The sequence below is a fragment of the Etheostoma cragini genome, chromosome 19 (genome assembly GCF_013103735.1).
Source record: "Etheostoma cragini isolate CJK2018 chromosome 19, CSU_Ecrag_1.0, whole genome shotgun sequence".
Taxonomy (NCBI): domain Eukaryota; kingdom Metazoa; phylum Chordata; class Actinopteri; order Perciformes; family Percidae; genus Etheostoma; species Etheostoma cragini.
Window position 1 is genome coordinate 13,369,971 of NC_048425.1, and position 12,469 is coordinate 13,382,439.

Genomic DNA, 12,469 nt, shown 5'->3' on the forward strand with positions numbered 1-12,469 from the left:
TCCCATTGGAACATTCACTCTGAACACTGTCAGTAATTCAGCTAAAAAGTAAAAGTCTGCTCAGGGATGGTGACTATTTCAAGCATACAATAACCTATCTATGTATATCTATGTATATATATATATATACATATATATATTTAGAGAGGGAGAGAGACAGAGAGAGAGAGCGAGAGAGATCGACAATCAGCTTTTTAATCAATTGTGTAAGCCATGAAACATGTCGCTGTGGGGATAAGAAACCTCCAATAAAAATGAGCACTAGTACTGGGATAGGTGACGTTAATAATAAAGTCATCAGTCAAGCTCTTCGAATCAGTGTCTCGGATTTCAAAAGGCGCAATCCAAGAGGGTTCACGCCGGTTAATTATGATACAGTCCCATGGGCTGTTGCACAAGCTAAGGGTCTGGGTATCCAACCACAGAGCTGCCTACGTTCTGTCCTGTGCCAGAGGGGCTTGGCAGAGGATTTCACATGAATACATAGCAGATTTGGTGATGGTGAAAAGAAAATAAAGTGTCAAATATTTGGGAATAAAATGCTTTTCTTAAAGGATAATTCCCGTTTGTTACAACCAAGGTCCTATTTTTGTGGGATTTGCTCAACATTACTATCAATAATAATGATATTGCACTAAACTATCATCTTCTCACTACCAAGCCAACACAGCAATGTGGTGTGAACCACAGGCAACATATTACATAATATCAGGGTCCAAGCTAAAAAACGAGAGGACAGGTTTAATAATAAAGTCATGCAAACGAAGAATGCATGTTTTTCTGTGACTGCACTTTAGACAAGTTTCATCTTAATTTAGTAATTGCCAGCATCATTAACTACATTTGGAGAGTGTCACAAAACGTGTCACAGTACCAGTGTCTCCATTTTCTGTAAGAATGACATTCAGACTTTCCTGCATGGTTGTATGCAAGCTTAATCATGGTATTATATATGATGTGGGAAAAAAATGCCCAAGTAGAGGGTAATGTGATCAATACTGCACTCTCAGATATGTCGTTTTAGGCGCTAGCTGACACTCGAACAGGAACATACACTGACAGAGACGACCTCATTAACATATCGTTTGTCATCATGTCCGCAGCACTGGATACACAGATGGGTTTAAAATGACAATTTTTGGACAGATCATAACTTGAACCATTCATAGCCAGTGGGTTTGAATGTACTTTGCTGATTACACATTCATTTAGAAGCCTCAGAGTAAGCAATAACCAAGCACGTCTTTCTGAGTGGTTCCATTCCTGTCTGGCATGAGGTTAGAGCCATCTTGTCAAAGCACTGTGTATAATTAAACACTTTGATCTGTGTGCTGAATGCAGCTTGTATCGTGGGTTGCCCCTGCATGCTTGACTCTAAGGACTATTTATAACTGAACATTGGTAGGGAATCACAATCTTTAGAAAAAGGCTGATGTTCAATTACATTGTAACGTGGCAATTCATCCTATACTTTATGTTAATGTGGGAGGAATCCATAAGTATTCTGTTCACAAAGCGACAAACATCACATATTTTGGCAAAGAAATTCCAATCTGCATTCGTGAGCGTGAACAAATTCCCAACAAAGCTCAAGCCAAAACTTTAGTCGGCTTCGCTGCACAAATGTGCAGCCTGCTCCAGTGAAAATAAATTGCCGACCGACTTCATGTCTTTAGAAAATGTTTAGCTCAACAGGCACTACATTTTCCTGCTATCACTTTCAAACAAGGACATATGCTGTACTCTGTTGCAATCTATCATGCGTACCTACACAGTCACCTTTAAAATCTTTTCTCATTAGTTATTTAAGGAGGTGCACATCTGTATAACGTCACAGATTATTATTTAGGAATGAGTCCCCTTGGCTACTAGATACGCGGAACAACTACTTAAAGACAGAAGTGTAGCAAATCAAGTAATGTGAAGAAAGAAAGGAAAGAGGAGGAGGAGAAGTTGTGCCACCTGTGACCCTGTCGAGTAACGTCCCGGAGCACGAGAGGCGGTGCCTTTTCCTGAGCCGATGGAGCTGTCCACACTTTTGCCGCTGCAGCAGTGAGTACGGAGGCATTTTCCATACTCCTTACGCACCTGTAGGTAATAAAAGCACAGGTACAGCACATGCAAGCTAACCATTAGACCAAATCCAAAGGTAACAATCTCACACTTGGCACGTTTGCTTATGTTTTGCTGGCCTATTTGCCGAAGCGTGAATTTGTCTGACGTCCCATTCTCAAAGCACATACCTTCTTCTGCAGCACACAGTGAAAGATGAAGATGAACATTCCCTGCAGGGAGTTGAAGATGGTAAACAAGTAGGCCATGACCACCGTGCTCTCGTTGACATACATCAGGCCAAAGGCCCAGGTCAGGCCCAGCAGACATAGCAAGGCAATGGCCCCGATCACCCATGATCTGAAATACAAACAAACAGCCACGTTACAACCCATTTAACAAAGTTAGTGCTTTCAAACTAGTTTGGAACTTATGAAAAGCAGGGTAAAATGGACCGATACAATGTTTTGAGAATAAATAGAGGTTAGAAGCCATAAATGAAGTATGTGCTACCACAGAATTAAAAAGAATATTCAAACAGTGAGCAGTTCAAGGTATCATTTGATTCAGTTATCAAGGTTTTCCTATGAGAGGGAGAAAAGGCACAACAATGAAGAGGGGAAAGAAACCGATGAGAAATGACAATGGATTCAATCTTCATTTTCTGTTTCCGTCCTTGTCTTTCCTGCCTGTTCCTTGTCTTTATTTGCACTCCTTCCATCGATGCCATTGACTATTTGAAGAGTCATAGATTATCATCATAAACTCCAGATTCATGCTGTATATACAAAAATTAGAGGTCTGTATAAATGGTAGGGTAACACGTGTGGCATTTTCATTTGAAGAAGACGTGTAAGTGTCTCGTAAAGTAAAAGGTTGGACTGAGATAAACGCCCTTGAAAACACAGAATCTATTAAGAATGAAGGGCTCTACTTTCATGCGGGTACACTACGCAGAGAAGCGGTACATTTTCTTCCCCTGCACCCTTTTGGTATTTTGGTGACTCCCTGTGCGGCGCAGTAGACGAGGCGGAGGGGAGATTATGCCAGCATCTGTCATCGACAACAGTCTGCATATATGACGTTCTTCCCTGAGCTGATTAAATCGTTTCGCAGCCATTTGAAGGAGAAGCAGTTTTGTTTTCCCTCTGCAGCCTCTAATTTGAGTGGCACACATTGTCAAAGCACAATTATGCACACCGGAAAAATCAGGTAACCTTGATTAAGTATTTCTCAAGCATTACCTCAATGTCTAAAATAATGGCAAACTTCTCTGCCGTGGTGTCCCTGAGTGGGTGCTTATATCTCGGTGTTCTAGCTTCTAGGTTTATGCAGTCCGAGTTAGCAGAGATGTTGAGAGGTGGAGGCATTCTAAAGATGTCAGTCTACAGCTGCTAAGCACAACACTATGTGGTGCATCAGAATCATGGATGGTCATATGACTGTAACGGTTACATTTCACAGCAGGAGGAAGACTCATGCATGCTGTCTTGTTTACCGCTTTTTATTTCATGTAACATTTCAGTTTTAACCTGATTAAGTCTTTTCTAAGGAGTGCTCCTTTTTGTTACATGCAGATGTTACTTATAACTGCAAATGTGGTTATTCTAGGGCCTATTAACTAGAAATTGTGCATAAAAATAGTGTCTGCCAGGCATTAGACAAGTCCAGAAATAGGAATTTATTCAGTTACATTTTGGATTAAAAACTGTTTATTCATTACTTTTAGCTAACTGCTTCAACCATTTATCTATAAATTTCAAGTATTGCATATGTATCCGTTGCTTGTAGCTAACGTTGTCAATCAATATTCCAATATTGAATTGAATAATACTGATACCTGAATGAGTGCCACATCTACATTAAAGTAATAATATTTCTATAGAATGCACTTTGAAGATTTTTGAGTTTTGTATGTTTTATTTTTTAATTTGTTTTTATTACTGTAGTTCTCTTGCTCTATTTAGTTCTTTCCCTCATCTCTAGCTTTTTCTACATGTATGTTGCTTAAAAAACATTTTTGATGGCATGTACACATACAAGATTTATGTCATTTGATTTTCCAATAAAAAAGTTACAAAAAAAAGATATAAATACTTCAGTCACAGAGCCCTCCCTCTCATCTCAACAGCCTGCATTAGACTGATAAAACTAAAAAAAATACCCAATAAAAAAGAAAGACACAGGTGTCATTTAGAACTAATCTTGCTTGTCACATCTGTGGGCCATGTATATCTAAGACAGGAGTGCTGTGTGCACACTAATGTCGCCTTCAACATGACTGAGTACTCCACATTAAATCATGTTAATGATTCAGAAAGGCACCTAGATGGATTTGAGTGCATATTTGTTCATTTGGAGGAGCAAATGAAAGATGGCAATATGGAAAAAAAGGGCCCTTCTAATTTTGTCTTACTTGATCTTAGGTTCATAATCCTGATAGCTGAGCGAAATGACAAGAACACAACAACAAGAGAAAACAAGCAGAAATAAATCAAGTCACATAACAAAGACATGGAGGGTGTAATCCAAAATGTGTGGCCATACATACACATTTAGACATTAAGAGGGAAACAATACACCGACAAGGAAGATGGCTTGTTTTGGCTGTGGGGATTAAATCTCCATTCACAGCATCCACATCCAAACTTCAAGGCCAGACATTGTACATTTTGAGAAGGGATTTGTTCGTGATGTACCTATGATAACCATAATTATCTGCTTCACTGAAGTATCTAGCCACCCTCATAAATGCTGGCAGACCTTCACATTTAAGCTGTTATAAATGGGCCAGGTGTGCGGCAAAATAAATGATTTATGAATTCACCAAGGCAACCATTAAACATAATTTTCCCAGGGCTGTCTTAATGACCTGGTGGGAGAGGTACTTCATCAAGGCGACTGCCCCCGGAATGGACACAGAAACACAAGCAGTGGGCACAAAGAGAACTAAATATTGTCCTCTATCTCGTGGTTTATGATAAAGACACAAGAGGTCATAAAAATTGCGTCCGAGAGGACAGGATATGAAGAGGCTACTACTCATATCGCGCACGGCTTATCTTCGTCTGGAGTTATCAGATAAAAATAAGGGGATGAATTTGAGAGCTGCATGGTAGGAGCCTTCAGGCACAACTTCAGAGCTGCATACCAGTCACTGAAAAGCATAACAGCTCACTTACAAGTGAAAAGAGTGCATTTCAGTTGAGTTTTAAACTGCCCTGGCTGTTGCATGCCTGAAAGCTACAAATACAATAACAGATACCAAATTTTTAGTTTGTATTTCTGGCATCATTAAGCTCAAAATTGTTCATGTTTAGTGTAGCATTTGGCAAGGCAAATCAGGTAATTTAGGAACACAATTTGTATTTTAATCAAATTTGCAAACATTGAACATAGCATCTAAGCCGTATACAGTAAGTACTTCAGCTCTAATGGGCTTGTCGGAAAGCCATTTTCATTTGGATGGTTGTGGCATTTATAGATATACTATCCATCTCTAAGAGGGCTGCAGCAGAGCACTTTGAGGCACGCACTAAAAAGACAGAGAAGTGTTATTGTGCTAAACGTCGAGAAGAAACACCAAAAATAAACGCTTTTAAACAGAGAACTACTTCAGACTGTGGCATTAAATAACCGCCAATTTCCATTAAAATGGCTTAATTTGCAGAAATGCCATTCCTTAAAATGGTCCATATCATTTAAATATGAGATTGCTATAGCTCAATTCAACCTGTTTCAAACATGCATAAAGTCCTTTGATCAACCTGACAGGATGTTCATTATTTAACTAAAGGTATGCTTAAAAAGTGTTTAAGACATCAAGGATTCAAAGTTTTAGATGTTGGCAAAGACATTTTTTTTAACCTTAGAAATTATCATTTGAATATTTCATTGATGTTTTGGGTTCAATTTCTTATCCTCATGGGGAGGTAACTACGCAAGTCAAAAGTCAAACTTTTTTTTTTTTTTTTTTTTTTTTTTTTAAATGTCCAGTCCATCATGTTCTAAATATGCCTCATTCAGAAGCAAGTTTGGTATTTAAAGTCACAATGGTGCAAAAGTCCTGTTGTAATCCATGAATCACAGAGCCATGGCAGCCGCTGTCTCCATTACGGGGTGAGGAGGGGAAAAAACACATCAAATACAACATCAATTCTATTCTACATCCTCTACTGAGAAATGTTGCATCTTACCAGTGCCATTCTACAATAACACATCCATCATAATAACGGTAGCTAAAACGAAGAGGAAAAAAAAAAAATGGAAGATGAAAAACAGAAAGGTGTTAAAGATCAACACAGCCTAAGTTAAAAAAAAAAATAGCAGGATGTGAGTGCTAATCAAAAGAAGAAAAGAAGGGAGGGAGAAAGAGATACACAGCAAAAAATATGAAACATTCCTATTAAAACAAGGCTGCATGATGAAATCTGAACATAAAACATGACATCAAACCATAAAGAGGAATCACATGGCACAAAGATAAGAAAAAACAAAACACACCTCATTAAACTGAGCTTAATCGACTTAATTAACCCGTGGAATTATCATCATTAAACCAGTTCACCTTGATAACTCAAAGAGAAGGAAAGGAAGGCAATAATGGATAGGACTGACTCAGTTATATTGAATGCTACACCAAATTGGACAAAAGAAATATCCGATAAACGTCATCCAACCAAAACCGATTACTGCTTGTTTATGATGAAACAGAGGCACCCTGGCTATGACAGGCTATATGTTTGGCTTCTGAGTCTGTAAAGTCGTGTGTTGAGGCCCTTGACTTAAAACCTGTGTCAGATGAATGAGGGCTGACAAAAGCAGCTCTGCATCATACCATTTTTTCCCCCAATGGTCATCTGAAACCCTGTTTTCCAAGTCAGTAAGACTTTGGGGGGGTTAGGCGGTCAGTTGTTTGGTACATTATGGGAGGCCAGTGTAATAAATCATATGACACTGAGAACTCCAGCATTCAATATGTCTCTGCAGAAGTAAATGTGCAATGTATCTTGCGGCACCAAATAAGGGCAACATACAGAAATGGATAGGAAAAAGTAATCCAGTCATTTAGATCAGTTGCTTAATGTACCTGCTGTTCTGGTCCAGTTGTGCTCTTCAGAGTGGACTGCTTCAGTTCACAATTTTGCGGGAACCATTCACAAATTTGGCTTATCTACTATAAGCTATTGGCCGGTTTAAAGCGGTGATGATAGAGAAACAACCAACCGGCTTCTTGTTTACGTACAACATCGTCAACGCCACCGAAGCATAGCGACCCGTGGGTGGCGCTGTCGCTTCTACATCACCTGGAACGTTGGTCTGACTGGTTGAAGGACTATCCAATTGTGAAGAGAATCATTTTATCTATGCCTGTGGTCCCGCCTCATGTGCAGAGAAAATACGGCACAACGCTCAGCCTCAACTCTATTGAGCTCGGCTTGGTCTGGTGATAGCCAGACTAGTATCATAGAGCTCTGCTAAGCAATATATTTCCAAACAAGGTCTCTGCATATAAGCAAGAGAGTGTTTGAACAACGGCTTGTGTATAGTTCATAAGTGAATGTTTGAGATTAGGGCTGTGTATTAGTTTGTACAGCGTGCACATGCGTCTAACACTCAGTTGTGTTGGTTTCTAATACCAGATCTGCTGATGATCAGAATCTGCACTGTGAACAGAGTCAGACAGTAATGGCATAGGAAAAGCCATGTGTACCAATATTCAAAGTGGTTGGTTAGTAAAACACCAAAACACACTCAAAAGGGCTAAAGTCGATGGCTGTGTCAACATTAACCCAAGTGCATATCTATCATTGCTGCTAAGTGCATATGGTTGATCTACATTTCCTTTGTTACACACCAAAATTAAATAGGACCAAAACACATAGGGCCATATTCTAACAATCTAAGTGCACGGCGTGAAGCGCATGGCACAGGCGTCTTAAGGGCTTGTTCAAATCCAGGTTTGCTAGTTTGACGGCGGAAAAAGGGATAAACCCATGATTAACATTGCAGGAAAGTATTGGACCGGATTATAGCTTTGAGAAAGCATGGCAGCATGAGCTAACTGGAGCTCGCGAGACTTATGAAAGATAGTAAATAGTAAATCTAAAACTTTTTGGGTAAAGTAACTATCTAGCTAGTTTCAAACCAATAGTTTACATCATTTGGTTGCACAAATTCAATTTGAAGAATGTTTAAGCTGGTTAAGACTTAAACTGTCACAGGGACTTTCCCTCTTTTAGCATTTAGCTTAGCGCAGCGCCATTTAACCAAACACAACACTTGCTTAGAAGGGGCATTCTAGGCAGCTCTGCCTTTTTGTCCAAATATGGTCACTTCTGGCTACAAAATACCAAGATGGCGACAACCAAAATACTCCTGTCTTCAAAATAGCAACAAACCCTTGGGTGACATCACTGATGATACGTGCATTCTTTGTATACGGTCTACGGTTTTAACTAAGTATGTCAAACTTTCAAAGCGCTGATACAATCATCTAATTCAAAATATATAATATAATATCATGATATAATATATAAAACTTTGGTTGTTTCTCAGAAGTGACAAATGTAGCAAACGTCAAACTTCTTTAACCCTTGTCTTCACGTCAACCATAAAAAAAAACACGTTTTGGTCACTTTTCCAACATTTTTGTCACTTTTTCAATCTTATGTCTGCTTTGTTTGATATTTTTGCCAAAGTTTTATGATGTTTTTTTTAACAACCCATTTTTTGTAAAAGAAAAAGAAAAAAAAAAGAAAACCGGTCAAATTTGACCCGAGGACAATATGAGGGTTAAATGTCGGCCCTTCTGCTACATGTCATCTTAGATGACAGTAATGTCAGGAGGGTCACACACTACAGAAAAACACAATACAGTCTATCAGGGTGCAGCTTAAGAATGCTGTATCATGCTTGCGGAAGATTGTTATTTCTTTTTTTTTGTGTATCACTTTGCCGAGAGGAGCAGGGCAGACAGGGCCACTGTGCTGAGACACAACCAGTGATGTGATGCCACAAAAACACCGCCGGCGCGCTGGCCATAAAGTCGACTAATGTGTCCAGAGTGGTTTAAAAAAAGCGTGGCGGACAGCAAAAACAGAGCAGAGACCCTTATCCATCATAGCAAACGGGCGGCAAAACAACTTTACCCCATGAGTCTGCCATGGCATCAGGTAGCAGGAGCTTCCGTCGAAGACAAGAGCAAAAAGGCTGTCATTCTACGGGGTAAAGAGACCTTCAAAATCAACTTATAAAACTCTTTATTTATGAGCCAGACGTGGGGATGAAACTTAAGTCCTTGAGCAGTACACAAAATACATCTAAATTAAGAAAAAAACAAGCAGCCTTGTTTGTAATAAATATGAGAAAACTTTCAAAACCACTCATATGGTCTTTTAATTTTAAGCAGACAGATTTTGCGTCTGTCATTATTCCACACTAAGGGTATATGCGTTGTACGACATATTGCACTAGCAGATGGCTTGCCTGGAGTAACGTTATTTTATCTGAAACTTTAATAGAAACATTTTAATAGCTGAAACTTACTTCAGCAAAACAGAAATAAATTTCAGTCGTACGATTAGTTTCAACTTATACTAGCAACCCTGGAAGCGCAAAGAAAGTTTAAATCTGACTTACATAACCATTATTGTCCCTAAGCTTTCTTTTAATCTGAAAGCAGCCAGACATAGGCAGACAAACGCACACACACACACACACAGAATATTCATTGGCAGCATGTTGACACCAAGATAACACCAGGTCAGGTTTGTCAGATTGTCTCCTGGCCTTTTCCCGTGCCGACAACTATGTTCTTTAGATAATGATGGAGAGACGCAACACAATCCCTGATTGATTTTAACCCTGCCTGACACAACCTTTGAGAATAACAGGAGGTGCTTACATAGCAGACTCGGACTCCCACACCATTGGGTTGGGCGTTTTACAACCTTATTTGCTTTCAATAAGGTTTCAAATTATCAAAGGGGGAGGCGAGAAAAAGTGAATTGCTCGAGCAACATCCAAATGTCCCTCTTTAAACAGGGGTTCATTAAACTGAAAGAATGTCGGTTTAAAACTGAGTTGCATTGGATACCATTCAGCTGTCAGGAAGCATTTAGTGGACGCGAGCCCGTCACACTCACGTTGAAACAGCCTTTCCATTTGTAACAAAACGTCACAAGCCGTGCTATTTCTGGATTTTTAAACTTAAATGGATATCTGTGTGATCTGAGTGCTCTTACTTGATGTTGTCCAGGCAACCGGAGTCTGGTTTCAAAATCGCCGTGTGATGGAACATCTTGTAGAGAGCGATGCCCAGGAAGATCACATTGAGCTGAGAGAAAGACAGAGATTCACAGAGAGAGAAAGGTTGTATGTGTCCTGTTTCACTTCCATTCATTTTAAATCAGAGCACTTTGTAGCACCGAGTTGGAACGCTGCAGCCAGACTTGGTTTTCCACTTTGCCAAACAGAGCACAAAATCCAATTACACCTGTGTGGTGGTATACAGACTAAACAGGGAACAGTGAGAGAAGATAGCTGCATACTTGTATGAGGAAGCCTTTCCATCTGACTTATTCACACTTAGAGCCAACCACAGGGAATAACTGCCAATGCTTTCGTTTTCTTTCACAGCTTCTACATCTAGAAAAAAAAACATTTGGCATTGATGGAATTTTTTTTGAAATGCTTGAGGAACTTTCAGGATTTAAACCATCATGTTACCTGCTACAGTTTATCACATGACATGACAGCCTTAAATGCGTGGGATGTAGTTTAACCCTCACGTTGTCAACCCGTTTTCCTACATCAATGTTTTGTCAATCTTTTTAACTAACTAATTGTAATTACCCAAAATAACAAGATTGATACCACACAATGCTCTTTGGCAAGTACAACTCTATATTTCCATTCATTTTGGGGTGTCTTATTTAATATTATAGCATTTAAAAACAAAAGTGGTTTTGAAATAGTATAGATTAAAAGATTGACATATTCCATATACATATTAACATACATTCCTTTGATTTTAGTCCAATCAATTCCTAATTTCTGCTTTTCTAACTCAAACATTAGGTATAATTTCCTATAAATGAGGTTTGACCACAAATTCCAAAAAGAACTGTAAAACTAAAGTTAATAAGGTAGTGTTACGTATTGTTAAACATCAAAAAAAGTAATACACATTGAAAAAAAGCATCAAAAGCTTAAAAAAAAAGGAACAAAAACGTAAGAAAAACTTAAGTTAAGCGTCGACAAAAGTGTTGATTTTCAATTTTGACAGGAAAACAACACAAGGGTTAATTAAAACTTTGATGTGTCCTACTGTATTTGCCGTACAATAGCACACATTTTTAATTTACCTCCCTGCTCCCTGCGAGTGGAGTACTACCTATTGTAGATTTGCCAAACACACTGTAATTGGTCAGAAAAAAGTCTTATGTTTGACAGCTGAATATAAAAAAAAGTCACATTCAACACACCCACTCTGGTGTATCTTATTATTTTCTTTTTCTCTGAGTCAGTAGTCACAAAAATAGACAATGACACATACACACACCAAATGTGGTCACTGCAAGGGAAGATTTTCAGAATGACTCCTCAAAAATTACAGCAAATAGTAAGCTTTCTTTACTTTACTGATGTTTACAGCTAACATAACCCGGGGTACGTGTGGATCTAAGCTCTAGGCTTCTTTCTAACATAGATTGTAAATCTCAGAGAGAAAGGGGCGAGTCAGTGATGCATTGGGAGTCAATCCACCGAACTGGAGCTTGAAAGTGCATTATGCATGTTTGGATTTATTATGGAGCTGGGCTTTAAGAGTTATGTTAAGATGTGTTGAAATTCCAGTTTTTGGCTCCCGTGGGACACAAGTATTGTCACATTTGTGGTTGCTAAGGATTTTTATTAGTTGATTTATTGATTCCAAATATTTATAATGATGGCTGACGAATGTCTTGGAACACTAGGAGCACATCTCTTGTGGCTCAGCTTTACAATCTTTACAGGTTGACGTCAGCGTAAATACTTACATGAACATCGCTCTGAAATCATGATTTAAAGGAGTCGGATCAATAAAATTAAATTAGATATTAAATTAGAAAATTGGGGCTGTCCTAGTTGGGAGAGAAACAGCAAGTAAGTGTGTGTCCTCCTTACATAATGCTTGTGTTTCTGAGCCCAGAGCTGTCCTTGTGCCTGCGAGTAGAAGATGGAAAAAGGTAAGGGAGTACGAGTTGGAACGGGAACAAAATCAATCATAATCGCAGTGCGGATTACTCAAACACTGCCTACTGAGCAGAGTTCACTCTCTTTCTCTCCGTCTCACTTCCTCCCGCTCCTCTACCCCACCAAATATGTCTCAGCTGGTGACTGTAGCGGGTTGACAAACTGCAATATATTCCTTACA

The 12,469-nt window shown here is 39.0% G+C and overlaps 1 protein-coding gene across 1 annotated transcript in view; it reads right to left on the reverse strand.

Moving 5' to 3' along the window:
- Positions 1-12,469, reverse strand: part of LOC117962194 (adhesion G protein-coupled receptor L3-like) — a 229,202-nt gene that overhangs the window by 9,108 nt on the left and 207,625 nt on the right. The window contains exons 19-21 of the mRNA XM_034901333.1: positions 10,299-10,390; positions 2,244-2,412; positions 1,963-2,088 (exon numbers count right to left, since the gene is read on the reverse strand). Coding sequence (XP_034757224.1) covers positions 1,963-2,088; positions 2,244-2,412; positions 10,299-10,390 — 387 coding nt within the window. The remainder of the gene's footprint in view (positions 1-1,962; positions 2,089-2,243; positions 2,413-10,298; positions 10,391-12,469) is intronic.